Source organism: Brachypodium distachyon, chromosome 1 (genome assembly GCF_000005505.3).
Source record: "Brachypodium distachyon strain Bd21 chromosome 1, Brachypodium_distachyon_v3.0, whole genome shotgun sequence".
Lineage (NCBI taxonomy): Eukaryota > Viridiplantae > Streptophyta > Magnoliopsida > Poales > Poaceae > Brachypodium > Brachypodium distachyon.
In genome coordinates, this window is record NC_016131.3 from 50,958,814 (window position 1) to 50,986,140 (window position 27,327).

Genomic DNA, 27,327 nt, shown 5'->3' on the forward strand with positions numbered 1-27,327 from the left:
TGCTGCTAGTCAATCTTTCGAGAATGTTAATAAAGCTATGGGCCCTTTTTTTTTAGGACTTTAGATGATAGTGAAGATAATTTGAATATATAGATCAACCACAAGCACACTCCATATGCCAGTAGGCGTTCCAAAATTGCAAGGATATGTCAAGGGAGTAGTTGCAGTTTGTTTACCCTCATATGTGGAGTAAACGAAGCCTGTTGCCGTTTGTTTGGACAATACCTGGTCAAGTATGTCACTTCACCATACAATTAAACTGTTCTACCCGAATTATCTTTATTTTGTTGAGTAACTGCTGACTTATATTTGAATTTTAACTCTACAATGTTAGGATGGTCTCTTTTATTTTGTTGAGTAACTGCTGACTTATATTTGAATTTTAACTCTATACAATGTTAGGATGGTGTCTGTAAAGTATAACACAAGACAACTACAGAAAGCTTCACAGGAAATTATTGCTCCAAGAATTGTCTCCATGTGATTTGTACCCAAGGATAGCTTGTATAGGAGCACCCAAGAAAACCAGACTTACCTAGTTACCTCGTTAGATGGACTTAATACTTTTATTCAGTTTTCAAATCTACTAGCTTTTTTTAGAATAACCTAACTTTATTCAAACAGGAAAACCATTACATGTACAATGCTTTGGATCATAGAATTTAGAAACTACAAGGTAATTTGTATAATTAAGAATTACAATGAAATCTCTTAAAAACGTCTTTTCCGTGATTTTATACTTTGCAACATGAAATTCTGCTGAGACTTCAACATAAAGACTACAATCAGACTGTAGTAGCAGCAACATCATTACTAATATTCCTGCACAAACTTAACTACCTTCAAATGTTTCGACTTGAGTCGCTCATCCAAAAAAAATGAAAAGCCTAGCTGGTCAAATCTACTGTCTGGTCACACGCGCTTTGATGCACCGTTGAGATCAGCGGAACAAACGACGGCTGCACGCTGCTCATGGCTGCACGTCGACACCTACTGTTCAGCGACGTGACCCGACAGCAACCACATCCCCACAGGAAGAGCAGACAGAGGCGAAGAGCGCGACCCCCCGCCCAGATAGCACTTGCTCTTATATGCACCTGTGAGAATCTCATGTTCACTCCTTTTTAAGGCAACAGAAGAGTTTTTGTGCATCAATTCTCAATACAGGCAGACCACGATATAGCACAATTAACGTCCTGAGAAGGTAAAACAGCTAGCAAAGCAGAGGTACTGCATTACTCCAAAAGATTAACGAGTATACTGCGTCAACGGAGGAGGATGCATATGAATTATTTGTGCCACAACAATTCCCATACGAAATGGATCAGATGTGAGCGACGAATAATCTACATTAAGATGCAGGGTAATTCATGATGTCATGGCATCTACACAGGGACAACTACCAACACCAAACAAGAATCCTGAATCGACGATCTAGCTCTATTTAGCTCGATTTCCAATCATCTTTTGTGATGGAACCTGACTTTCAACAAGAAACGCATCTTCACCTGCCCAAGAGAAGGTTTCATGCAAGGTAAGCAGCAAGAGTTTTGGTGAACTGCAGTGGCGAAAGAGAGTAAATCCAACGCGTTCAAACCTGGGACGTGTTGTAGACAATATATTCATTGTACAGGAGCTCAGATGCTCTGATAGATGCTGGCACTGGCTTACCGCAAGGAACGACAACACCATCACTCCATTCCACAAATTCAGACTCCAGTGGCACAGTTTTGCCTAAGCCCTTGGTTGAGTGCTTCCCTCTTGGAGGTTTGTCCATGGGCTGCAGGAACAAGTATGGGTGATAAGCCAGGATAAAAAATGAGGGCTACATCACTAAAGTCGCGAAGAGGACTGCAGGACTAATGCATATGATACATCCTCAAGAAATTATGAATATCCAAAAGTGTACAAGCACCAGTACTGCAATTTATGGGAGGCACAGAAAATAGCAAAGTTCTGTTGTGCAATATTGTGCATTGAAGCAAAATACGGAGCTAGCTGATAACTCACTGAAAATTATGAATATTTAAAATTGTACAAGCAGCAGTGTTTCAATTTATGGGAGGCACAGAAATTAGCGAAGTTCTGTTGTCCAATATTGTGGACTGAAGCAAAATACGGAGCTAGCTGATAACTCACTGAAAATTATGAATATCTAAAATTGTACAAGCACCAGTGTTTCAATTTATGGGAGGCACCAGTCCACAATATTGAAGCAAAATACGGAGCTAGCTGATAACTCACTGAAAATTATGAATATCTAAAATTGTACAAGCACCAGTGTTTCAATTTATGGGAGGCACAGAAATTAGCGAAGTTCTGTTGTCCAATATTGTGGACTGAAGCAAAATACAGAGCTAGCTGCTAACTCATTGAACTTTTTTTTTAACTTATAAGTATTGATAAGCAATGAATTTTTAAAATACTGATTATTAACATATCCTATGGTTGATTTTCTTTAACGCGGTCAAGATTCAAAGCAGAATAGCTGACAGGCAACCAAGCCACACAGTTTACTTTCTGGTGCATAAAATGCAAGGACAACAGTGAGCATTAGCAATTAGATTTCCCATTTAATGCCAAGGTATTTTATATCTCACCATGGCTTTTTTCAGTTCATGCATGTCTCCTAGAGCAACCTCCGATAGAAGCATCAAACCGGTCGGATTATTTTTATCCGCATAACAATACTGTGCACTCTTGCTTACTAAATCTGCAAAGTAGAGGCCTTTCCCAAACTGTCCACAAATGGAAGGAAAATCATGCAATTAAATTCAACCAGTAGTTTAGTAGAGTTACATCATATATAAAGCGAATAAAGAGCAACCATATAGCCTGTCATGGGAGCTTCGGGAGGTGCTATTCTTAGTCCTTGACTAAGAATTCCAACAAAATTTGTCAACCTTGAACCTATGAATTGAGTTTCAGTCATGAAATGACCAGGAAAAAATAAGTACCATGGGAAGGCAAGCAAAGAAATTGAACACCTGTAACCTACAATAATGCGATCATTCAAGTCAACTGCTCAAAAGAATAAGGTAAAAAAACACTAGAGTCACTGATTGGCCCGAAATTATTTGCTCATCAGTGATGTACATGCTAGATTGAACATTGACGAGGACATTAACTTCCCAGTTTACAACCCAGATTTAGCCATCCAACTATTAAGAGCAGAAAACATCAGGGCAGAAGCTTATAACTATTGGAAATACATTTTAGATACTCCTATGACTATTGTGCTTTGCATTATTCAGAGCAATTGCTTACCATGCCATAATAGCATCTTGTTATGGAGATTATTTTTATATCTTGAGTACTTGTTAGATTCTCCATCTCGATCAAGCACAAAAACTTCCTCTAATTCCAGTGACCAATCCTTCAAAATAAGAATAAAAGCAATTTGATATGTACAGGAAAGGAAGAAAATATGGAAGTCTGCTCTGTGCACGACAATTTGCATCATACCTTGTGGGTGGGAGCATGTGTGTTGAGGAGATATTTCTCTACTAGCTTGTAATCTTCGCTATCATGAGCCAGCGTGGTAATGTTGCAGTGAAGTTTCTTGTACTTTTCATCAAGAGATTCATCATTGTCATTATCAAAGCCAACTAGTCTAGAAGCAATTTCGATATCCTGCAGAGCTTCAAGCATTTTCGCCTGTACAAAAGCTACCAATAAGCTAAGTATAACATAACTCAGATACAAATCAAGAAAAATAGAAGAAACTCATGAACAGAGATGATAGATAAATTCGCCATAAAGATCACATAAATGGCTCAAGAAAAATCATAAACAGATTAAAGTTTCACTAAAAGGAAGAAACATGTGAGGAATAAAATAAAAAGTGTTCATATTGTCTTATAAATCCTTGCAAGTATGAGGGAGAGAAAAAGGATCAAGCTAAATGTCAGAGGCGTTGAGAATTCACATCATGAATAGCAACACCATGTGAACACCGGTTTTGCTTTCACCTAAGAGTTTTGTGTCCCTGGTAGCATAGGATGTGATGGAAAGAACAAATTTTCTTCTTTTGATTTCATTTGAGATTTAAGGAACATGTCTGACTGTCCAGCTACAATATGCAACTCACAGAGTATACAAAGCAATGAACTACAAGTACATTTTACATCCACCACATATGAAGGAGTTGGCACGAATTAGAAAGTGTGAATACTGAAAAGTCAAAGGACACTTTTGCCAACTGGCAGGAATATTTTGCAACACAATAGGCACATACTTTCATCGTCAAATCATCCTTATCGCATATAATATGTGGATGAACAGAAGGAATAAGGGTGAAAAAACGATTGCTTGCAGCAACAATCAAGCTCTCCCTAAGAGCCAGTTCTTGATTGCCAGTGTTATCCAATAGATTCTGTATCTCAGTTAATGCTTCAAATCCTGCACACAATGCAAGTAAGACTAGCATGTGCATAATACAGATAAATGACTTCTAAAAGGGTCAGGATAGCACACCCTTGTGGATATTTTCCTTGCTTAATTTCCCAAGGGGCATTTCAGACATATTGATTTCAAATTCCATCATAGCAGCCCTGGAACAAAGTAATGTGAGTGACGGATTCAATAGTATAAAGAAATACGTATATGTATCTTCCAACATTCAAATGCAATACCTTGAAAAAAAAAGGAAGAACGCACCTATATGTTTCAACATTGAAAAGCACCATCATGAGCTCCAGCAGCTGAGGAGCAAGTGAACTTTTCGTTCTGCTGATGTCTTTCCGTTTTGGTCCTTGCCTAACACCATAATCCTGCAACAAAGTATTATCAACATCAGATAGAATCCCCCCAAAATAGAAACCAAACCATGTAAATAAACAATTTTTCACAACTTACAATGTCAAGTGGATAGAATTTCCCAGGCTGCTTCTGGAAATTGGTTTTCTGTTCCCATACTCCCCAGGGGTTTCCAGTCTTTTCCAGAAATAATTTTTTAAATTGCTTTATTGCATCAGTTTTTGACATCTCCTCCAGTTTTGTTCCTCCAATTTTTTCACTCCCAACTCGTCCCCACTTTCGAAATACATAGCATTCACTTCCACTATCCTCTTCGATGACCTGAAGTATATAGTAGCTTCACAGACAAAAAGCAATTGGTAAGAGATGAGTTAGGGAAGCTATAACAAACAACAGAAGAACTGGTTATTTTCCCATTGCAGTAGTGTTTATGTGCTTGAAAATCAATCTCTGACAGGCAAAGGACACAAACAAGGTAAACTTGTGCAAATACTTTTTCATTCTGGAAATGTTAATACTCCCTCCGTCCCATATTAAGTGCCGAAATATTACATGTATCGAGACGTATTTACTATATAGATACATCCATATTTAGACAAATTTGAGTCACTTAATATGGGACGGAGGGAGTATATATTATACACTCATGTACTTTGTTTAGTACATACATTCCTAAGGGATTACCCCTTGGCACTTCGCCTTCATAATATGGCATCAGAGCAGGTTTAACCTAAAAATAGCTCTTGTCTCACTACTGGCAGCCATTACCCCTCGGCATGATCAAGGAAAGATCTAGTTACATCATACTTCTTTTTCGTAATAACTGAAGTTCAGGACAAATTGACGGGTAAGTATGATATGGTCACAAGAGGATATTGCAGACAACTTGTAGGGGTAAGTGATAGAAAATATTGCTGCCGGATTTATTAAAGTTGCTCTAAATAGTAGTCATTACTTGCAATTACCCTGAGGAAAATATTTCAAAATGTATGTCAAATATTTAGAAATAAAATACTGTGCACAAAATCCTTGCCTGTTAACACCTTGAGTCATGTCAGACATGTTTAGGGTTGTATTATAAATGCTTTTACCATCTTCCAGAATATGGCATGTATCTTGCAAACCGGAGGCCTCATGAACGGCACTTTGGCCCTTAACTTTAACGGTAACTGTGCTACCTTTTGATGATTCCAAGGTAGTTTCTAATCTATATGAATCAAATGGAAGCACTCTATTTTTCTTAATGCATTCTGCAAGGTAATCTTCTCTCAAGATCGGTACGTTCAGCCGCCTGCAAACAAATTTAATATAGTATAGTGATATTCAAACCTCAATAATAGGTACCAAAAGAATAAGGAAAATTATAATTGCTAATCCATGGGCAGAGAGTAAAATGTGAGACCTTGCTTTCCTGACTTCAGCATTCTCATTATCAAGCTCACCACATGAAACTAGACAGTTAGTATCTGCAAGCATAGTTTAAAAACATTAAAGAAGAGAATTCCGAATTATTATTTTTACACACCCTGCCCCAAACCTACAGTGAGTTCATGCTTTGACGTTCGCATATTTATGTCTCTACACTATGCAGCATTGTACTCGCCGTGATAGACTAATCCATGTTTTGCTTTCCTGACCTTGCATCATCCTAATCTCTTCCCTTTACCCCTACTCCATAAAACAATTACATCACCACCCATATATGTTTCACAAAGGGCATCTAGGTACCAATGTCATACAGACCAAATTGTCGAAAAGTCCAACGCGTGAGCATGAGAAATATCAGTTCTGGCAGACAAAAGATTAACCTTTGGTAACCCTGCCATTGGAGTTGACACCGGCAAATTTGAGCTTCTGTTTCCACTCATCCTAGAAGAGTTAAGTTAGTTAAATAAGTATAAATTTACAAAATAAGGAGAAAAACGCTTGCAATCATTCTCAACACTCGAAATAAAAATCAATTACTCAACTACGACAGATTAAACAAATGAAAGTAGAGAAATAAAACAGAAGAAAGAGGTATCACATGGAACTAGGTGTTAAACCTATACTAGGCTCATTTTTTGGTTGCTGAACGTGCTGTGCTAAACTTATTTTACAATCTGCTGCGGACAAATAGCCGCAGAAATAGGAAGACAAGCTGTTTAGCCAAAGGTAAACTGGATAATCATAATCCACCGCAATGGCAGACACAGCCTTACTATTGTACAAGAGAGTCAGTTTATGTATACACTATCATATGTCTGAAAATTGAAAAAGTAATCAACTATCTCTAGTATTTTGAAGTTATAGTTTTCTGATTTTTTTGAGCTACTGATTCGCTTCAGTGAATCAATTTCATGAAGAGTTTAAGACGCAGATAGCTAGTCTTTCAATTGTTTCCCTATGTTTCTGAATGTTTCTTCAGTTCTGATCATATCTAATATTCATTTGAATATGCACGGTCAAGTTAGATTAATTTCCTCCCAGGTTGTGGGGTCCAATTGCCTCATGTGAACTTGCTCCTTTATTTTGAATCAGATCTACCCTGAAACAAATATTACTAAAGCAATCATGATTAGGAAAAAAACGGTGAGTATATAGTTGCAAAGTGATTTTGCTCATTAGATCACACAGATCAAACACACACGAACGCACTGGACACGAGAGTTTTTGCTCTGCAAACGACTTGCAACATTTTCAGTTTCATCTTTATTTATAGGCTGTTACAATCTAACAGAAAACCTATTGAGTAAAATGCACCCGCAGTCCTAATTCTTTTTCAAAGGTGCCAAGTTTTAGTCCTATATCTTTGAAAATGCATGTTGAGTCCCTATAATATGTTTAGTGTTTCATCACAGGTCCAATGTGTGTTTCAGTGCTTTTGACCTGCTGGCGTGGCGCTTTGAGTCATGCCACGTCAGTTTGGGCGCACAAAACGGTAACCAGATCAAACATAATCTTGCAGAAACCTCCCTTTCTCTTTTTTCCATTTCGGCATTTCACGGTCCCTCTTCTCCGCGCCACCACCAACGGCAGCATCAACTTCCTGGCACGCCACGCCAAGACGACGCACCACCGAGCAGCAGCAGCAATAGCATGTTGCGTCCTTCTCGACTCATCGGGCATTCGGGCTCCTCCACCGACTCAGCCCAATCCAAGCCATGGAGCAGCGGCCTGGCTCAGGCCAGCTCATGATCTGCTCCTGTTCGACACCAACGACGCTAAAATGATGCTGAAGCTCGACACGGTTTTTGAGTTGACGATTAGTCGCCGACTAGTCGCCAAGTCTGTGCACCAGCCTGGACTTGCGCCGGCGGCTCGACTTGCAGGGTGAGTCGTGCGACCAGGGGACTCGGGAATACTAGCTCCGACTAGTCAGCGACTGGAGTCCATGAGCCGCTCGACTCGCTCCAGCGGAAGCCCCACATGTCAGAAAATTTCAGAAAGTATATAGCTCGCGCAGGAGAGAATCTAGCGGGATTTCACCACAGGAGGAGGAAAAGGGATGGAAAGGGTGGGGAAGCGGAGGGAGAGGGCGGGGAAGACCAGGCGTTGGCGGTACCGCCGCCGCCGCCCCAGGACAGGGCCTCGACGGCGCTTCTTCCCTCCGCAGGGCGCCTCTGCTGCTTGGCTGGCTCCTCACTCGTCCCGTCCTCCAGAAGTCTGCGCCAAGAGAGTTGAGACCTGCTGCTGCAAGTCCTCCATTTCTGCTCGCCCTCCTCTGTTCTCAATCCCCCCCCCCCCCACCCACCCCCCCTTCCTCTGTTCTCAGTTTGTCATGCTGTGTGTTCGGTTCTGATTTGCTTTTTCCGATAATGTGTTCTGAAATCTAGTGCTGCTCTGATCTGTCTCTCTTTCTATCTCTCTGTCCAAGTCCAGTGCTGCTCCGAAGCACTCTCCTAAACCTTTTTCGGAAGCACTAAATGAGCTATAAATATTCATATTACTCAGGTAGACTTGAGGCGACTAGTCCAGCCTAGTCACAGACGTCTACCTAGTCCCCAAGTGGCCAAGTCTGTGAGAGGGCGACTCGACTCAACTCGAGGCGACTTGAAAACCATGATGCTCGACATGCTCTCGCAGTCCCAACAGGACACCATTAAGGCGGAGAAGGGAGAGAGACAGGGGACCGTGAAATGGAAAATAAGAGAAGGGGGTTTCTGCAAGATTATATTTGATTTGGTTACCCGTCGTGTGGGACCAAACTAACTTGGGATGGGTCAAAGCGCCACGCCAGAAGGTCAAACGCGCAGAAACACACATAGGACCTATGATGAACCACCAAACATAGTTTAGAGACTCAAACGTGCATTTTCAAAGATATAGGACTAACTTGGCACCATTCAAAAAGAATTAGGACAGTGAGTGCATTTTACTCAAACCTATGCTATCGGCAACAAATGAGCCCTTGATTGTGCCATCCCACAAACTGGTCATGCCATCCCACGATGCGAACCAAGTGGCAAATCGGCTACATGCAATAACAAAATGGCCAAGAGATGAACAAAACATACACTGCATGTCATTATTTCAAAAAGAACTCTCCTAAAGATACAGCAGAATTATTCAGCTAACAGTGTAGTCGCTGCATGCCACAACTTCAACCAAACGGCAAGCACAGCAGAAAATAACCTCAGAACATAAGGACAACTGTACAAAAAAAATGAAGGTTACTTACAGCCACATCTTTAGATTGACCTACTACAGAAACTCTCAGTTTATCCAATGCTTCACCGATGAGAGACTGCTGAGTTGATTGTCCTACATACTTCTGAGGTGACATCGGGGGAAGAGCTCTCTCTGGTTTCTTAAGCTTTTGAGACTTGAACCACTGCAAGAAATACATATTTATTGACCTTCAACTGCAGAAAAAGAGAATTATGATAGAGTTATGTTTGATTAACGAACAGCTGCCTATTGATAAATTGACTGCAGACCTTTTTGGTTTGAACTTTTTTAAGGAAACTGAAGCCAGGCTCTCTTTTTTGAAAGGAAAAACTGCGGGAGAGGCTCTGACAGTAAATATTATTAAAGAAAAATATTTACAAAGGGTCAGAGACCCCAAGACACAGGGACAAAGGCCAGACACACACTCAAGCAGGGAAGAAACATAAGGTAAACCTTTCAAGCAAAGCTAACCCAAAGCTAGCCAGTCAAGAATGGCAATCCTATGAGACTCTTTGACCCTAAAGGTATGACCAACTAACTCCTGTTTGAAACTGCTGAACCACCATTGCGCTGCTTCCAGATATGCCACGCAGCCCAGATGAAGACAAGTATGAAACCAGGCCCTCTGAAGGAATTCTTAGCAGCCGCAGGTGAGAGGGGATCCCCTTGCCGAACCCCCCTCTTACAATGAAAGAATTTCCCAGGGACACCATTGAGCATAACAGCCGACGTGCCCGAACTAAGAATGGCTTCCATCCAACCAATCCATCTCTCATTAAAGCATATATGTCGCAGCACCTGAATAATGGCACAGAAGCCAGGCTTGGGAACTACACGAACCAAGGAAGAACCTAGCTGGGGCTGGGAGGGTCCAATACCATTGGGGCACCTCAGTGGTTCTATATATGGAACCGCACAAAGTTCCCATAAGCTGTGCCATTGGGTAGCACATTAGACATTTACCTAAATCTGTGTTCCTGTTGGTCCAAGGACAAATTCCAATTGGCTCAAAGACACTTGTGTTTCAGTGTTTCTAATTACAAAAGAAACTACGTGAGTTTCAGATGCTCCAAGACACCTTACCTTTGTAAGATAATCATTCTTTATTTTATCAGGAATTTTCCATTTCTTCTTAATGCGTGCAGGTTCTGTTGTAGTGTAGGTACACTTGGACCACTCCGAAACATAGCCACTGCACTGATACTGACCACCATAATAGTAGAGGCAGCTAGTACAGACTGGGCAAGGGCCCAGAGCTCCAAATAGCATCCCATCAGCACTGTCAGAGAACAAAACAGAAGTTACCAAAGGATTATAGACATGAGAACTTATAGAGTGAAGCAGCTGAATAATGTGACACGTGACAGCAAAGAGCAATGCCCAAGGCATGCCAGTGTAATCAACAATACTTCAGCACAATGCTCGTCCTTCTTTCAGAAAGCTTCAGCTTCCACTTAAAGCTGCTACTTAACTCAAACTGGCTTCTTAGGTCTATTAAGCCCCTGAAGGTGGCCGCTACTAACACTTCCACCACCATTGATGCGCCGTGCATATTGGGAATAACATTGTGAGAGGAATAATTATGGGGTAGGGAAGAGGCGCTGATGAGCAGTGACTTGAGTGAGGATGAAGGTGCAAAGAGAGGAGAGATTTTTTTACAGTACTGAGATGACAGGTGGGTGCTAGTGCAACTTTTTTGCCACCTCACCACCATGTCAACAACCTCAGCCTCTTTTTTGCCATGCCAGCAGATAACAGATGGAAAGAGTCAAATGGAGCTATGGCACAGACAGACACTAGGACCCTACCGAGAAAAATTTAAAGCTTGGAGTGCAGAGTGAGACTGCAACAGCTTAAGACGTACCCAGTGAAATTAATGTACATGCTAAGAAACATATTTCAAGTACAACTAGCCAACTACTAGTACCTTGTGTATTCCTTAGCAAAAGTCATAACTCGTAATCAAGGCAGGGGAAAGGGTTTGCCGAGCATTGAGAGCAATAAGACCATTCAGAGCTTATAGGCAAATCCAAAACAACCAAAGCAAGCAAGGTTCAATTCATGATCAGGAAAAATCCAGGGACCCCACTGGTAGACCAGTAGCCAGCAGTACCATCTTGTTTCCTGGTGAATTCAGGTGAAATATTTTCTGTTTCCCTATTCTATAGAAATTTTCATTTTCCCTTTCTAAACCTTGAAATAATATTTCAAAGTTCCTCCAAAAGAGCACCTAATATCTCCAAAACAAGCGCCACGAGATTCCTTGTACCAGCAGGTCAGCAGTAAAATTCAATAACAAGAAAAGAAGCACAAAAAATCATCACTAGCAAAGATCTGCTTGTAAAAGTTGAGGAACCGCTATAGTAGTAGGTATCCTCTTCCTTTACGAGTGTCACACGTGTAAGTTATAGTTTAACTTCCCCCATATCACAGAAATATCCACCTGTATCGATGTCCCTTGCAGCAATAATTTTTTAGATGACAACTATTCTTGGGGTTCAAGTAATATGTTTGCAGTAAGATGAAAGTCCATTTAGCAAAAGAACAAGAGGAAGAAGAGGAATAGCAAGAAGCATTACCAACGTTCCAATAGGTGCCGCTCTGCTCCACATGGATCTTGCCCATTAGCTTCAAGCATATCTCTAAGCTCAGCAGTTGTAACATGCTTCTTAAGTTCATCCTTTAACTTCCAAAGTGTATCACTTTGCTCTTTAAGCTTTTGCTGCAAATCAGCAGAACTAGCATTGGAATAACATGGTACATTAAGTTTCCCTCTGTTTCGTGTTGCACCTTCTGATATACTTCCATCCAACTTGGGAGCTTTGCACTCCTGCATATCACTGTCACCATTCTTGCGCTTGGAGCCTTTCAAAGTTGTTTGTTCTTGATGATCATTACAAATAAACCAAAGTCAGTTTACTAAGTTATATAAAGAAGAAGAAGAAGAAGAAGAAGAAGAAGAAGAAGAAGAAGAAGAAGAAGAAGAAGAAGAAAAACTCAGATCGCCATGCTTCATTACGTTTGTTGGCAGTGCATTTCTTAACAACATCATGAATAGCTCCTTTATCCTCATGCGACAAGGCCTCCCAGCCCGGGATTTTCTCAACAGTTGCGGTTGGGGACATTTCCAAGAAACAGCTAACATGATACCAACCTTGACCCTCAACTTTAGCTGAAACACGAACCTAATCAAACGTATAAAAGTGTTACAAATACAATTCAAGATTCAGAAAAAGAACATGATTTCACAGCATAAGTCACCCTACCTCACCGGAATTATATATTAGTATCTCTTCAGGACATATAATCGACAAGCTAAATGCAAGATTACAAATCAAACATGTACATCTAGATATAGAATGCTTGACAAATCAAATTTATACTTCTAGACAATTGAATGCTTATGGTCTTACTCTAGAAACACAGGAATGGACATCGTCCATCGAGTACAAAATTACGAATTACATATAAGAAATTGAATGAAAATAAACACAATAAGTTGTGCCTGCCAACTCCAACTATTTTCACATTTCTGTAAAAAAAAGCTATTTTCACATTTTATTTGACTTGACCCTTCATTTTTCAGGTCATCATACCATTCCAAGTCCTAATGTATGCTAGTGGCAGAGACTTTTTATATGGCAAGATAGCAAGTTGGTGCCTCTTTCCCAGAATATTATAGAAATTCCAAATTTAACACCACATAACAATCAAAACTTGAGCACTATATGTAGCCTGATATACATTATCTGCAGTCCGAATTCAGTCAGAAGTAGGGACATAGTTCCAAGTTCTAATTTCTGAGTTCAAAATGAGGTAGAGATTTGGAAGAGTGCTGACATTTCCCCAGAAAAAATATGTTACGGACTAAGATTGTTAACCATTAAAAGGGGGATACTGCTGATCATACTGTTTTTAGACAAACACATGAAGCAATAAGTATAAATGCCTGAGTTCATGTGAGACTAATAAGAGAGTATTTATTTTATTTGATAACAATCACATTTCACAACAAACAGAAATGTACAAGAAAGAATTGATCAAACAGATACATACATTTCCTTTTGCAATCTTTTCACTGCAATGTCTACAGGAAGCACGAGCAGATTGAGCAACCTCAATAGTACATTTATCTGAAATAGCTGCTTTGGAACTTGCAGTAGCTGAGGAATTTCCAACATAGTTTCGTATCTTCTCTTGGTCATCCCACCTAAGTGCATCTATTCCTTCAACATCATCAACACTGATCGGGACATTAAGACTGGAGTTAAATTTTCAATGGTTTATACTCAGATAGAAGGAAGTCAAATAAATTAACAGACTTAGGCATAAAATCCACATGACATGGAAGAGATAAAAGAAAGTCACATACGATTTTATCTGGTTTTTCTTGCTGATGATGCAACTGGCATGGTTCCACAGCTGAAAAAGAGGGAAAAAGGGAGCTAAAATATTATAAATAAAGGTAAAAAAAGGTGAAATTGCTATGGTGAAATGCGTGACAGAAGCATCATTTTTCTCCCACCTTTTGAGAAAACCAACAGTCACGAAAAAAGATATCTTTAGGCTTAATATTCGAACTTTGTCTATCAGAACAACATCAAGAGAGATCATCCAACATATCTCTAAAACTCTAAAGAACAAGGAAAACATAACCTTTTGGAGCCTATTTGAACTTTTAGATTGAATTGCATTGCTAAAAGTAGCCGGCGGCCTGTGGCATGACTATCCTCCCCCCTACGTAAAACTACTGCTCTTTGAGTAAGCCCCCTTCTTTTCGGCTACAGCTTCTCCAGAAACCATGGAGAAGCTGCTGCCACGGGAAGCCCTGAGAAGCTATTCTGTTCCCTTCTATTCAGCTTCATAAATGCAGCTTGTTGTCTGATATCTGTAGGAAGGTTGTTCATACAAGTATTTCGGACTGTTTTACCGCATAAATGGCAACTAAGATAAAAGATGAACATAATAAGATGGTACATACTACAAGTCTAACAAAAGGAAAGGTCCCAAGCGGCGGACGGTGGGATGGGGAAGGGTGGTGGCGGATGGAGAGAATGGGGTTGGAGTGGCGGCCACCGGAGAGGCTGGGGTGGGAGCGGCCGGCGGAGGGATGGAGGAAACACTAAACCGCCCCGAAAACACTACCCTCTAGGACGGTCGGACCTTACAAGATCGAAGAAGATTCACTAATCGAATAAATAGGAATTCGCGGCGAAGAGGGCAGGGAAGTGTGGAGAGAGATGTCACCCACGGGCATGAATCCGTCGAACTGGGTGGATTGGACCATCTTGCCGAGGCGGAGCGCGTCCTTGCCAATGGGGGATTTGCACGACTTGCACGAGGACCGCCCAGATTTGGCGTACTCCACCTTCCAGGCCTTCGGCGTCGCCGCCATTCCGTCGGATGGTACTACCAGTGCTGTAGTGCTCTCGTCTCCCCGCCGCGACTATGCACACACGGCTGGCTCCTAGGTGGCCTAGGTTTTCTCTTCTTTTTGACAGGACGGATACGGAGCAAGGTTTGAGGGGGGACGGAGGAAGGCTATGAGTTTTCTTTTAATCGGGAAGGCTATTAGTCCAACGAAGTATGTCTCAATTTTAACTAAATTTGAATGTATCTATACACTAAGTCATGTTTAGATACATTCAAATTTAACAAACTTGAGACATCTTTTGTTGGACGGAGGGAGTACCAAAATTTTTGACTCCGCGTATTGTGCGCCTTTTTTATCTATTTGGAATTGTGCAGAATAGAATCCGAAAACTGACTTGATCCGGGCTAGTTGCGCAAAACTGATACCGTAAATAGAAAACATAAAAATTGTTCAAATTCAGTTCTTCAGTTCATACATTTCAGAGAATATAAAAGCAAAATGAATCAAATTCAAACGTGCAAACATCACATGAAAAAAACAATAATACAAATTACATCAAATTGTTCAAATGTGACTATCAAATAAATAAAGAATGGTCAGGCAGACAAATACAATGTACGAATTCAAATAAAACATGCAAAATTAGGGAACCTATCTCCCATACAATTGCCACGGATGCTCAATGAGATCTTGTTGAAGCTAGGTGTGCGTGGCCCTGTTCTCAATGTCTCGGTAGGTCTGAAGAAATGCTTGGATCCTGTCCACATTCCTTTCCGGTTTGACCCGTTTGCCAACATTGTCAAAGAAAAGCTCTAAATCCATCCCCCTTCCATCCTCGGTGATTATATTGTGCAGAATGACACAAGCAATCATAATGTTTGAGAGGAACTTCTTATCTCAAAAACGAGCAGAACCTCGCACAATTGCGAAACGTGCTTACAAGACTCAGAAATCTCTTTCAGTGTCCTTCCGGCAAGCTTCTTGTGCTTTGGCAAAAACAGTTTGCTTCTTCCCGACAGGGTTTTGGATTGTTTTGACAAATGTAGACCAAGAAGGATAAATACCGTCAACTAGGTAGTATCCCATGTTATATTCATGACCATTGACGGTATAATTGCAAACCAGAGCTTATCCTTTTGCAAGCCTAGAAAAGAGACAAGATCTTTGCACCACATCGATGTCATTTAGAGAACCAGGCAAACCAAAGAAGCAATGCCAAATCCACAAGTCCTGCGAAGCAACTGCCTCGAGCACAATTGTTGGCTCGCGGTGATGGCCCGTATACTGCCCGTGCCAAGCCGTCGGGCAGTTCTTCCACGACCAGTGCATGCCATCTTGCTCCCAAGCATTCTCAGCCATCCCTTTGCTTCATTCATCGCCATCAGCCTCTTCCTGTCCTCCTCATTAGGTGCTCGGAGGTATTGCTTGCCGAACACCTAGATCAACACCTTGCAAAGATGCGGACAGATTTTAGCGTCGTATCTTCACCAATGCGAAGATACTCGTCGTTGTAATCCGCCGGAACGCCATAAGCAATCACCCGCATGGCGGCGAAAATCTTCTGATAAGCACTAAACCCAAGAAGGCCGGCAGCGTTCCTTCGGCGAGGGAAGTAGCGGCAGTTTTCTTCGCATGCTTGACATAGGTGCCTACCTCCGTGAAGTAATCATTCATCAATATGGAATGGCTGAGGCTTTGATTGCGACCAACCTTTGATCATCGCCTCTTCGGCCGCTTACACTTGTCTTCCACCTCTTTCAAGGCGAGAATCATCAAAATGTTCTCGAGATCACCGTAGCTGACTTTCGTTGGACGAAGAGGAGGGGTCAAAATATTGCAGCGCGGAAAAGGACACCAATGATGACTGCGTCTGAAATCGGCAATTCGCAACATGAACAAAGCCCTAATTCACGAGACCCCAAATCCAAAAGGCACGAAATCGATGAGAAATTTACCTTGTTCGGCGGGTGGGGATAGTTTAGCTTCTAGATCCGGCGAACTAGGCCTCCATTGGATATCTGAACGGCGGTGTTGGAACCCTCCGAAGCTCCTAGACGACGGCGGTGGTGCTCCTAGCTCTGGGGAAACTAGCGGCGGAAGTTCATGGGGCAGTGGACAGACTGCTACGATGCGTTGGCGGTGGCGGGGATATGCGGAACAACGACTGGCAGCACGGATGCGGTGGCTGCGGCAAAAATCCGCAGGAGCAAGGTGTCGGGGAAGACAGGTTCGTGGCAGCGCGGGGTGAAATATCCTAGCGCCAACTATTTTCCAGGCCAAATCGGTACAGAGACGAGGGAAGACGGGGCCGAGGATATCCCGGCTCAGGGGGTCCTATTCGGTAAATCCGATCTTTTTTTACGGATTCCGCAAATCTTCGGTATCTGTTCTGAACGTTTTTCCCCAACAACCGATAACTGGCGGTTATTTCTTGGTTCGGTCCTCTTTTCGGTATCTGCTAGAGTTGCTTTGAGGTGGGTCGGTCCTTTGGTCTGATCTCTGATGTGCATCTATGGGTGGCCATTACCTGCACTTAATTTATCTCCTACCACCTCTAATCACCCTTCTCCCTAGCTAGTTAAAAAAAAATTCTGCATTTCTTTGCACTCCTTAGAGCCGCGTCACGCAACCCTTCGGACACTAAATGGATCGTTGTATCCATTTCGTAAATAAAAATAATTTTGATGAAACTAGTCAAATGTCAACCACAAGTTCCTAGTGTTCATAGCTAGAAAAATTTTAGCTCATGATTTCATTTCAGCTTAACTAAAGGACACAAATACTCAATTACGGATTGCCAAGAATATTTTACAAGGACAAAGTTCCTCAACCCTTTGTTGACTAAACGACACGCAAGAAGAGAAGACACAACTGCGCACCAAACGTAAAATCTGCATCCTTGCGAGGAAGGCTTATGAGCAGAGAATTAACTCCCTTCCCTGGAATATTTTACCTCCTGGTTTGTAATTTCAGTCCTAATTTCCGTTTCACTCAGCTCAGTGCTGCTTGCATGGTCGCCTTGCAAGATCCACTTATGGTTTCAGAGGAGTTCAGATGCTCTGCCTCCTTACTGGAAGGAAAGAAGTTGCTGCCTTTGCTCACTTCTAGCCTCCTTAGGAAACCTTCTTCAATATCATTACGAGATGCATCTTCATCGTCATTGCTGCTGCTGATGTAAGGCAGACGGAATTCAAATGACGCGTGCCTCCTGGACGAAACGATTAGCTGTTCACTGTGCATTTTGAGTTGCACGGTCTTGTCCATATTCTTTGGGCTTTGGCTACTGTCGCTGGCATATTTCTCAATCCCAATGTCGTTGTCATCATCTTGTTGATCCTCACGACCCACCTCATCAAGTTCATCAGATAAAGATGACGACGATGAAAATGTCGAGTATGTTCCTTCACTATCTTCACGTTCTCTCATCGTTCTGAGAATCAAGGTTTTGAGCAAGTTCATGACTTGAACGGCATGCATCAGAGCAGTAAGGGGATCTGACATCTAGTTGCAGTTTTGAAATAATTCAATTAGCAATTAACAAGAAAAGTTTATAGAATCGTGACAAGAAGGCAAACTAGTACCTGTGTCATATTGGGTGCAAAAACCATGGCAACATTTCGGGCATTCATCTTATTTGACTCCTCTTCTTGGACAACATCAGCCATGAGTTCTACGACCCAGCTAAGAAGTGCAGCCTGTGTTGAAGGAAGAAGCTTCGCCACCTCAACGCATTGTTCTTCTGTGTTGCAGTGGAGGACTTGCTCAGGCGAGAGGCTATCAAGCACACCCTCGGGTAGCTCCCTGAACCAGGCCTGATTCAAATTGCGCAACGTAATTACTCCAAATGCTTCTGCCGAGTTATCCCATGCGTGAAAATTTCGACGAAATAAAATTTGAACCCCCGGATCAGCTAAAAGAATCAGAAAGTTTTTTTTTTGAGGAAAAAAAGTATCAGAAAGTTGAGATTTATAATTGTTTCATCGTTATCCTTGGAGCAGTTTTTCTTGTCAGAAATCTAGCTACACAAAACAGCAGTTCATCCTAATTGTCGTACCAACGAATGATATACGTTGATGATTTCATTTTTTTAGGATAAAAAGTAGGCCAAAGACCTACTGCGCAAATATATTAAAATGATTTCATTTCACATGTGCATATATACTGAGTGGAAAGCAAAACGAACTGGAAATTTCATGGTTCAACATATCTCTGCACTATGAATCTGAGAGACCAATTCATGGGATTTGTTTGCAATAGCTGAATAAAAATCGCAGAAGCAATTTCTAATGTCGGTGACCACTCAAGAGACTACCAAACGATAAATCAGTGAGAGTCCAGAACCACTCCTGCATAGCAAATAGTATTACTCACTCTGGCCGGTATTACTTGTCGAAATATTAAATGTACCTTTCTAAACATAGATACGTCCATATTTAGACAAATTTAAGACAAGTAATATGGGTCGGAGGGAGTACCTTAATCAAACTAGCCAGGCAGTGTATGTCGATGTCATCAGGCACAACACCCCTGTTGAGCTGTTCCCTGACATGCTCCTCCTGGCTGTTCTCTGGGTTGATACGGAAGATCCCTTCTGCCTACATATTAATAATGAGCAAATTGGGTGCGGATTGAGCTTGAGCAAGAGGAAACGAGTAATGAGAGTGATTTCTAGCTTGTGCTAACCTTGAGGCCATGTTGCGAGTACAACCTTTGTTGCATGAGCAGAAGGATCTTGGGGACCGAATTCCCCTTGTCATCGTAGTCGCACTGCATCGACTCCGGCGACACCCCAAATACGCTCGCGCTGCAAGAAACCACTGTAAGTAAATCCAAGAAAAGCTAAAGAGTTGGGATCTGGTTGATTTAGGAACCTGGCGCTTGGTACATGGCAGGGGATCTCGAGCTGGAACTCGACGGGGAGGCCGAGGAAGCCTTGGAGGCGGTCGAACGTGACGTGCGCGACGTGGCGGACGTCGGTAGGCCAGCCGATGTCCATCCCCCAGGCTGCGGTCGGGTCGTCGGCGTCCGCCATCTGGCACGGCAGCACCACGGACTTGCGGAGCGCGGCCAGCAGCAACTCGAGGACCTGCCCTTGCCCCTGCTGCCTCTCCTCCGTCTTCCTTTCTCCCCCGCATCCATTGGAGACGAGCGCCACCTCACCCATGGCGACCTGGCTTGGCAACTCGTCCTCCCGCTGCCTGATTTTGAGTGGAGCTGGGCTTAAGGGCAGTGAGCACACTCGAGGTAGGGAAAGCGGTTTTAAATGTGGTCAGGAGGGGGCTTCGGGGTTCGTCTTTGCGATCTGCGATTTTGAATTTGGAAAAAAGCACGTGGGGCCGAGAGCCCAATCCAGACAGAACATCCACCTCCAACGGCTGCCAAGTTCAAATGTCCGCTGCCTTTGAAAAGAAAAACTGTTATCCTGCGCCAAACAAGGTGTTTTGCCTTTCTTCGCACCGCACAAAACTTGCTCCTCGCCGCACGATCCTTTAAGATTCGTGAAAGTCAACTTTTAATGTTGACCCGCTCCGCACTTAGCATTTTGGCTAATCACACTGTTAGCTGATTCCTGCCTGGCTCGCCGACCATTTTCTGCAATTGATCTGGAAGTCTTGTATGGCTACTTTTGGAAGCCATGAAACGTTAGTTTGTTATAGTCTGTCTATCTCACAAAGAGACCGAATTTTTGTTAGTACTAGCTGAAATGCCCGTGCGTTGCAACGGAACAACAAAATAAAATGATACATTCAAGAACATGCATCAAAACCTCTCTTTGCTCTTCTTTAAAGAGCACCAAATATCCCTTTAAAAAAGGTTTCTTCCGAAGATTGTGTCTCTATACTCTAGTCTCTCAAAATAGAACAATACACATACTTCTGAAAATTATATGACATCATCGGGTCAAAGAAGTTTTGAGACGGAATCATTTAATTTTTTTAGTTCTCTCCACTTTCTCACTTCATCTGTTAAAACAAAGAGTTAGGGCATCTCCAAGGAAAACCCCCAAATACTCCCCATTTGTCCAAATCTGTCCATATGGGGGTCCAAGAGCTAGAACAATACACTTACTTTTGAAAATTATATGACATCATCGGGTCAAAGAAGTTTTGAGACGGAATCACTTAATTTTTTTAGTTCTCTCCACTTTCTCACTTCATCTGTTAAAACAAAGAGTTAGGGCATCTCTAAGGAAAACCCCAAATACTCCCCATTTGTCCAAATCTGTCCATATGTGGTCCAAGAACAATATACACAACCCAATGGGTACCCCCATTTATCCAAAAGTGGTCCACACTCCCAATTTCTTCCCCAAATTTGGGGAGAGTATGGGGACTCCTCATTTGTGCAATAATTTAAATCTTGTCCACTCGTCTTTTTGGCCCACATGTCAAAGACTTATGAAGAGATAAATGGAGGGTTACCATTGGGCATTTGATATTTTTCACACCCTCATTTGTCAAATGGACAAAATGGGGGGGGGGGGTGCAAATGAGGGCTCACCCTTGGAGATGCCCTTAGAAGGGGCAACAAATTTATGTTTTGGCAGCCGAATGTTCGTTTATGAATATAGACATTTGATTATTTTGTTGAGTATGCCTATTCTGATTTTGCTGGTTTCCTGAAGGAGCTTATCAATATTAGATTAAATCAAGCCTGATTAATAAACTGGCAGTGCACGTGTAAATTATTTTCCAATTATTTGCTCGAGTTGTTCGGCGGATCTGGCTTCTGGACAGTTCAGACGACTTGACGTAGTTGGCCTCTCGACTATCTGTCTGCTCGTAGTCCTATCTCTGTGTGGCAGCTGGAGTCCGTCTTATATGGACGGCAAGTATTAAATGTGACAACTCGCCCGTGGATATCCAACCCAAATGGGTAGGATATGGGTAGACATTTATGTCCATGGGTACCCGGTGGCTCGCCCGATTAGTCATACGTAGGATATGGGTATTGGTTTATACCCATGGATACCGATGGTCGTCCAGTTAATATTTTGATTAAATAAATATTATTTTTATTATATAATATGTGGACTCTTTGATTTTTTTAGCGAAATGTGGACTCTTTGATGCAATAAGGATTAACAGATGACCCTGCTGTAAAATAAATAAAGACCAAGTGCAAAATTGGCCCAGTAGCCCGTGACTCGATGACCCATCAACTTGGCTTGTTTGGCCATCTCTCTCGCTCAGTCAGGCTCACAGAAGAAAGTCATCGAGGCGCCTTCTTCCGTCTCCCATTCTACACTCGCCCATCATCTCTTGTTCTCTCTACTATGCCCTAGGTGCCGCCACCATTCTCTCTCGCAGTCTGTTTCATCAGCTTCTTCTAACAATTCGCGAGCTCCTCGTGTAATTTGGCTTAGGAGGAGACGCCCCTGGCTGGGAAACGGAAGAGGGGACCAGCCGTGGCCGCGGCTGGGAGACAGAGGAGACAGTCGTGGCTTCGATTCCTTGCCCGATAGGTGCCCGATCGGGTCTCATCTTCTGACACCCGTAGTGTTTCGGCCAAGCGATCTTTTTCTTGTTAGATTCGGAGTTGTTGCCTGACTCTCGGAACGATCCCGCTGGCGATGGATTCCCTCGCGGAGTTCCAGACCAATTCGGTGCAAGTAACGGGCCAGTCGGCTTAGTAGGCCTAATATACATGCAATCTTAGGGGCCCACAATTTTTTTGGAAAGTTTGACAGACGACGGTGAAGAGAACGGTCCGTATTTTTTAGATAGGTATAGCGCTGGCGATGGATTCCCTCGCGGAGTTCCAATCCGATTCGGTGCAGGTAACGTGGCAGCTGGCTCAGTAAGCCCATTATACTCAATCTTGGGGGCCCATAAATTTTTTGAAAGTCTGACAGATGAAGGTGAAAGAAACGGTCCGTATTTTGTAGATAGGTATAGATTTCTACGTGCAATTTCATTATGAAAGGTATTGAAATACTGAGAACTCATGAAGAGACATTTTTTTTTATGTACAGACCTACTGGGAACTCACGTAGTCTATTGTACTTACCTTATCTGCATGCTGAACTACGCATTGTGATTACTAGTAAGATCTGAACGTGCACCTCTTTTCTTTTCTTGATAACTCTTCACTGCAGACCTGAATTTGCACATTTGTTTTCTTGAAAACTCTTTACTGCAGATCTCCTAGAGTAAATTTTCTGACGCCCGCTAATCCATATTTCTAATCTATTACCTCCATGAAAGGCGGAAGAATTGAGGCCTTGAAAATGCATCTACGTGCCTTTATCTGAGTCGTTGGTTTTCCTGGCCGATCTGCTACGCGGTACCTTGACATCGATCTCCGAACCATCTCGATGCCTCCCGATTCTCCCCTCTCCCAATCGCCCCAGCACCCCTCCCCCCCCCTCTCTCTCTCTCTCGCTGCCCCGCTTCTCTCCCTCCTGGCCAGGGTTTTCTCCACCGCCGGCGCCGGGCGCCGCCTTCCTACCTCCTCCACCGATACATAGCTTCCATGGCCAGACGACCGCTCCGCGGGATCCTGCCGCCGGCCGCCTCTCGCTTCCCTCGCTGCCTCTGCACGAACTTCCACCGCCAGCCACGGAGCCGCCGCTTCCCTAGATCCCGCCGCCATCCATCGCTTGCCTCCCGATCGCTAAAAAAAGTTTCCCTGATCCCATCCTTTCACGACGACGACCGTGGCGGCGGCGCGGACGAGAAGACGAGGGCGTCACCGGCCGGCCACGCGCCTCCGACCTAGCGGACAAGGGCAACATCTCCTCCGCGCTCATGCGGCCGCCGCACGTCTCAATCCTCACCATCTCCGCGCACGTCTTCCAAGAGCCCACCACGCCCCCAGCATTTCCCGTGTGTTGCCGCCAAGCTGCTACAGCGCCAACTACAGCCAATCCCCTCAGGTAATGCCACCCTGCACAACTGCTGCACTGTCTCAGTAATGTGTCAATTTTCTTCCTGTTGTAAATTAGAAGCTGTCTTGCGTGTAGTGTATTACTTCTGTTTGAATGTAGCTTGTTCGGCAAGTGCAAGTATGCCACGATCATGTCCGATTCAAGAGGTTCATTCTCCCGTTTAAGTTTTCTTTTGATATTTATTTTTCCTGCCCAGAAACATCTGAATATAAATTTGGCAATGTAAATATTTGTATATAATTTGGTCAGAGTATTTGTTGTATATCATTCAGTATGTGTGCTATTTAATGTTCCCTGTTATTTGATTTATTCTTATTACAATTTGGTCTGAGTAAACGTTATACTATATTCTTTATGCAGAAGCTGCACAAGCGCTAGACTTGGCTGTTAATCTTTTTTTTTTGGAAATTGGTACACTCAACTTAGCTGCAAGATACTGAAGGTGAATGTCCATTTAATTTTGTCTAAACTTAGTATTTTGCTATCTTCTTACAACATGTGGTAATTAACAAATTACTACTTACATAATCATTGATCATTTCTTCAATCTGTATGCCTGCACGAGGATGTCTTTCAAAAGGAAATACATGCTTTCAGTTATCGCAGGTGTCATAATTACCATGATGTTGAATTTTATGCATTTTTTAGACATTCGTGAGATATATCTGCAAGAACAAAATTTAGAGAAGGCTTCAGATTACATGGAAAGGGCTACTGATCTTTTTGACAGTGAGGGGCAGACATCTCAATCAAACACCATCAAGAAGAAAGTTATAGAAATTGCAAACAGAACATGTTATAGAGCTGCCTACGTAATGAAGCTTGCACAATCTTGCCGTTTTATATTTTGTTCTAACAACTAAGTAGGTTATGGCTCAAATATCAGTACTGCTCTACTCTGCCGCCTCACCAACTCTACTGTGGGTCATGGGATTTGTTGGCCTGTGGTGGCCCCTGCTGGGTGTCGTGGCTTCGACCCTTACACTGAGAAGCCAGAGCTGTACCAGACTGACCCCTCCGGCACCTTCTCCGCCTGTTAGGCGAATGCCACCGGCCCCGAATCCAACTCCATGCACGAGTTCCAGGAGAAGAATCATCAAGCTTACCATCAGAGCCTTCCTCAAGGTACACTGTACTTAATACTGTACACAACACTCAATTATTCTACCAACATCTGCCTACTTATGTGCAAAATGTTAATTGTCAGCCAGTAATTTTGAACCAGAATAATGATACCAGTAATTGTCACATAGAAATATGAATTACTTATCTGCAGATAGACTCCTCTAAGAGATGAAAAAATGCTTTATCTTTGACAGTAAGAGGTGACAAATTTTCTTTTGAGAGGTACTATGTCAATTTACTATTCAAATTGCCGCACGATGTGGTACCGAAATGGAACGATGCTTCCCTCCTGGCTCAAGATTCCAATGCGATGCTAGCTCGCGTGCATATTCTGTTTGTTCAGTTTGAGTACAAATACCAGCGTCATGCTCAGTTATAGAGCTCGCATGTATTGATATTGTTTTTATGATACTCTCAGATACTTTGCATACCTGCAATTTTCTTTTTTTTTTAATAGAGGAGTAAATGTATGTACGATACTACGATGCATGTATGCAGAGAAAATATTGTATATAGCATGTAAGTTCTTCAAGTCTATATGCATTGCATATTAGAGTGTTAATTTTGTATTCTTATGTACATGTAGATGTAGGCATGTTTTGATTCGTTTCAATGCAAGTTAGGTTTCAGAAGGTGCACTTTTCCCCTTAATTTTTTGTTGATTTTGCAGGTGTGGATTTGATGAAAACGCTCATGTCACCGGAGTACAGTTCTGGTTCTTTTTACTTGCCAAAAGGGTATGCTGATCTATTATCTATATCATTAATACATGACAGCCACATGTATACAGCATACTCAAGAGCCTTTATCTAAAAAAAATAGATATTTAATTTTTATAATAGGTTGCAATAAGGCCTCCCTGCTATTAGGTTCCATTTCCATATCATTTTCATCAACTAAGGCTACATTGCACATGGTCATGGTGATAAGTCTCCGATTCTCATTACTGGTTTTGTTCTTCTAAATAAGATGTACACAACTTCTGTAATTGCTCTGTATGTTAGCTAATGTTTTCTTCTTTGTTGTGTTGCATCAGATGGTAACTGATGACGTATCCATACTAAGCATTTGGATTATTCACTGCCATTCTTCCATGCAAAGAACGGAGTTAATTTAATTAGCTATTTGTACTCTTCTACTTTGTTGCTTTCTTGAACATATAACTGTTATTCTGGCTTTGCTGAAGATGAAATGGTATATTTGGGTATAGAACCAGTGATTAGATGTATGCATATTACAATGTTTTCTTCATATACATCCGTAAAAAGGGAAAGAATAAGAGACTCTTTAAGAGTGGAAAATACGGTGAGGTAACAGAAGGACGAAGTCCATCCTGTTGGAAAAATTGCTCCGGCTGTATGCTACTTATATGAATTTGTTTAATGTGCCCAATTCATTCTCTGTGGTTCAATGACATGTTGCAGAAACGATGATGACAATTTATCGGCCCCTTTGTATTTTGAATGCACATACTTATTGTGCTATCTGGAAAAATGGAATTTGATTTCATTTCTCAAATAGTACGGTAAAGCAAAGCTGATTTCGAACAGCACGAGCCATACCCTCCTGGCCTCCTAGCAATATAGTCGCAAATCATGAGCCTGATACGGCAAAGCGCGCTTATCCATCCAGTACGTTTTTATGGTGCATCTCTTGAAGTAAAAGGCATATATAGTGTTACCTGAAATTTTAGGCAACCACTTGGATATCTAAATCATTAGTAACCAGGTCTCAAATGAAAAGGTAATGAATAGTTACTTACCTAGTAAAATAAGAGTACACAATGAAGAAGACCGTGGTGGTGCACTTGGAGTTCCTGGAGGCCTAAGACGGATCGAAGATCTGTTCTTGCAGGAGCAGAAGGATCTTGGGGTCTTTTTCTCTTCACCTACAATTCACTATGCTTTCGTAGTTTTTGTTGAGTTTCTGAATTTCTACATGCTAAATTTGGATATGGATCCTGCAATTTCTCCACCTTTGTAAATTTGATGACATGGGAAACAACATTCTAGACGAAGCAAGGAAATTGTAGCACACTCTGCACATTTGTTTCCTTGAAAACTCTTTACTGCAGCTATCCTAGAGTAATTCTTTTGACGCCTGCTGATCCAACTTTCTAATACTTTTTTTTTTAGAACTTACCACGAGCTCTTTTTCATTAAAGTGGACAAGAATGTAAACATGAATTGACAAAAAAACCAAGCCAATTACAAGCAACTGGCTGGTTTCAAACTGAAATAAACTACTCCCAACACTCCTCCAGCAGGAGGGCACATTCAGATCTAATAACCGAAGCCACACTTTGCAGCGATGATCTTTCCAAATATGCCACACCACCATGCTAGCCCACACAATGTCAGGATTTTTCTTCCTTGAGTTAAGTTTCAGCAGCGACTCCACCAACTAATTAGCGAAGTACTTTGCTCAACGATCCTACACATCCTCGGCCTCTCTCTTAAGAAAGATGCTCAGATCTCTTTGGAGAAAGGGCAGTCAAGAATCAGGTGCCACGCCGTCTCCAGAACCTGAT

At 42.2% G+C, this 27,327-nt stretch overlaps 2 protein-coding genes and 1 long non-coding RNA gene across 4 annotated transcripts; 1 reads left to right on the forward strand and 2 right to left on the reverse strand.

Annotated features, from left to right (window-relative positions):
* Window positions 1-1,210: 1,210 nt before the first annotated feature.
* On the reverse strand, window positions 1,211-14,935 carry LOC100828525 (poly [ADP-ribose] polymerase 1). Its single transcript, XM_003557247.4, has 20 exons — window positions 14,660-14,935; window positions 13,781-13,830; window positions 13,465-13,651; window positions 12,428-12,593; window positions 11,988-12,291; window positions 10,492-10,687; window positions 9,419-9,571; window positions 6,567-6,627; window positions 6,161-6,224; window positions 5,792-6,049; window positions 4,858-5,095; window positions 4,660-4,772; window positions 4,477-4,553; window positions 4,238-4,401; window positions 3,466-3,657; window positions 3,268-3,376; window positions 2,828-2,910; window positions 2,601-2,738; window positions 1,598-1,780; window positions 1,211-1,508 (listed from the first exon to the last, which is right to left on the reverse strand). The coding sequence occupies exons 1-20, from the start codon at window positions 14,801-14,803 to the stop codon at window positions 1,461-1,463; spliced, it is 2,928 nt and encodes a 975-aa protein (XP_003557295.1). The 5' UTR covers window positions 14,804-14,935; the 3' UTR covers window positions 1,211-1,460.
* Window positions 14,936-17,507: 2,572 nt separating this feature from the next.
* On the reverse strand, window positions 17,508-20,030 carry LOC100829025 (rho GTPase-activating protein 5). Its single transcript, XM_014896438.2, is given in 6 exon segments — window positions 17,508-17,800; window positions 17,803-18,283; window positions 18,364-18,594; window positions 19,258-19,377; window positions 19,466-19,586; window positions 19,654-20,030. Coding segments are annotated over 6 exon segments (1,338 nt in total). The 5' UTR covers window positions 19,947-20,030; the 3' UTR covers window positions 17,508-17,708.
* Window positions 20,031-23,106: 3,076 nt separating this feature from the next.
* On the forward strand, window positions 23,107-26,198 carry LOC104581669. Of its 2 annotated transcripts, none has more exons than XR_001406240.2 (4): window positions 23,107-23,660; window positions 24,033-24,797; window positions 25,468-25,534; window positions 25,640-26,198. It is a non-coding gene; the product is annotated as an uncharacterized LOC104581669 (long non-coding RNA). The 2 variants fall into 2 exon arrangements; XR_729738.3 differs by having other exon boundaries at window positions 23,108-23,660; window positions 25,834-26,198.
* The last annotated feature ends 1,129 nt before the right edge of the window (window positions 26,199-27,327 follow it).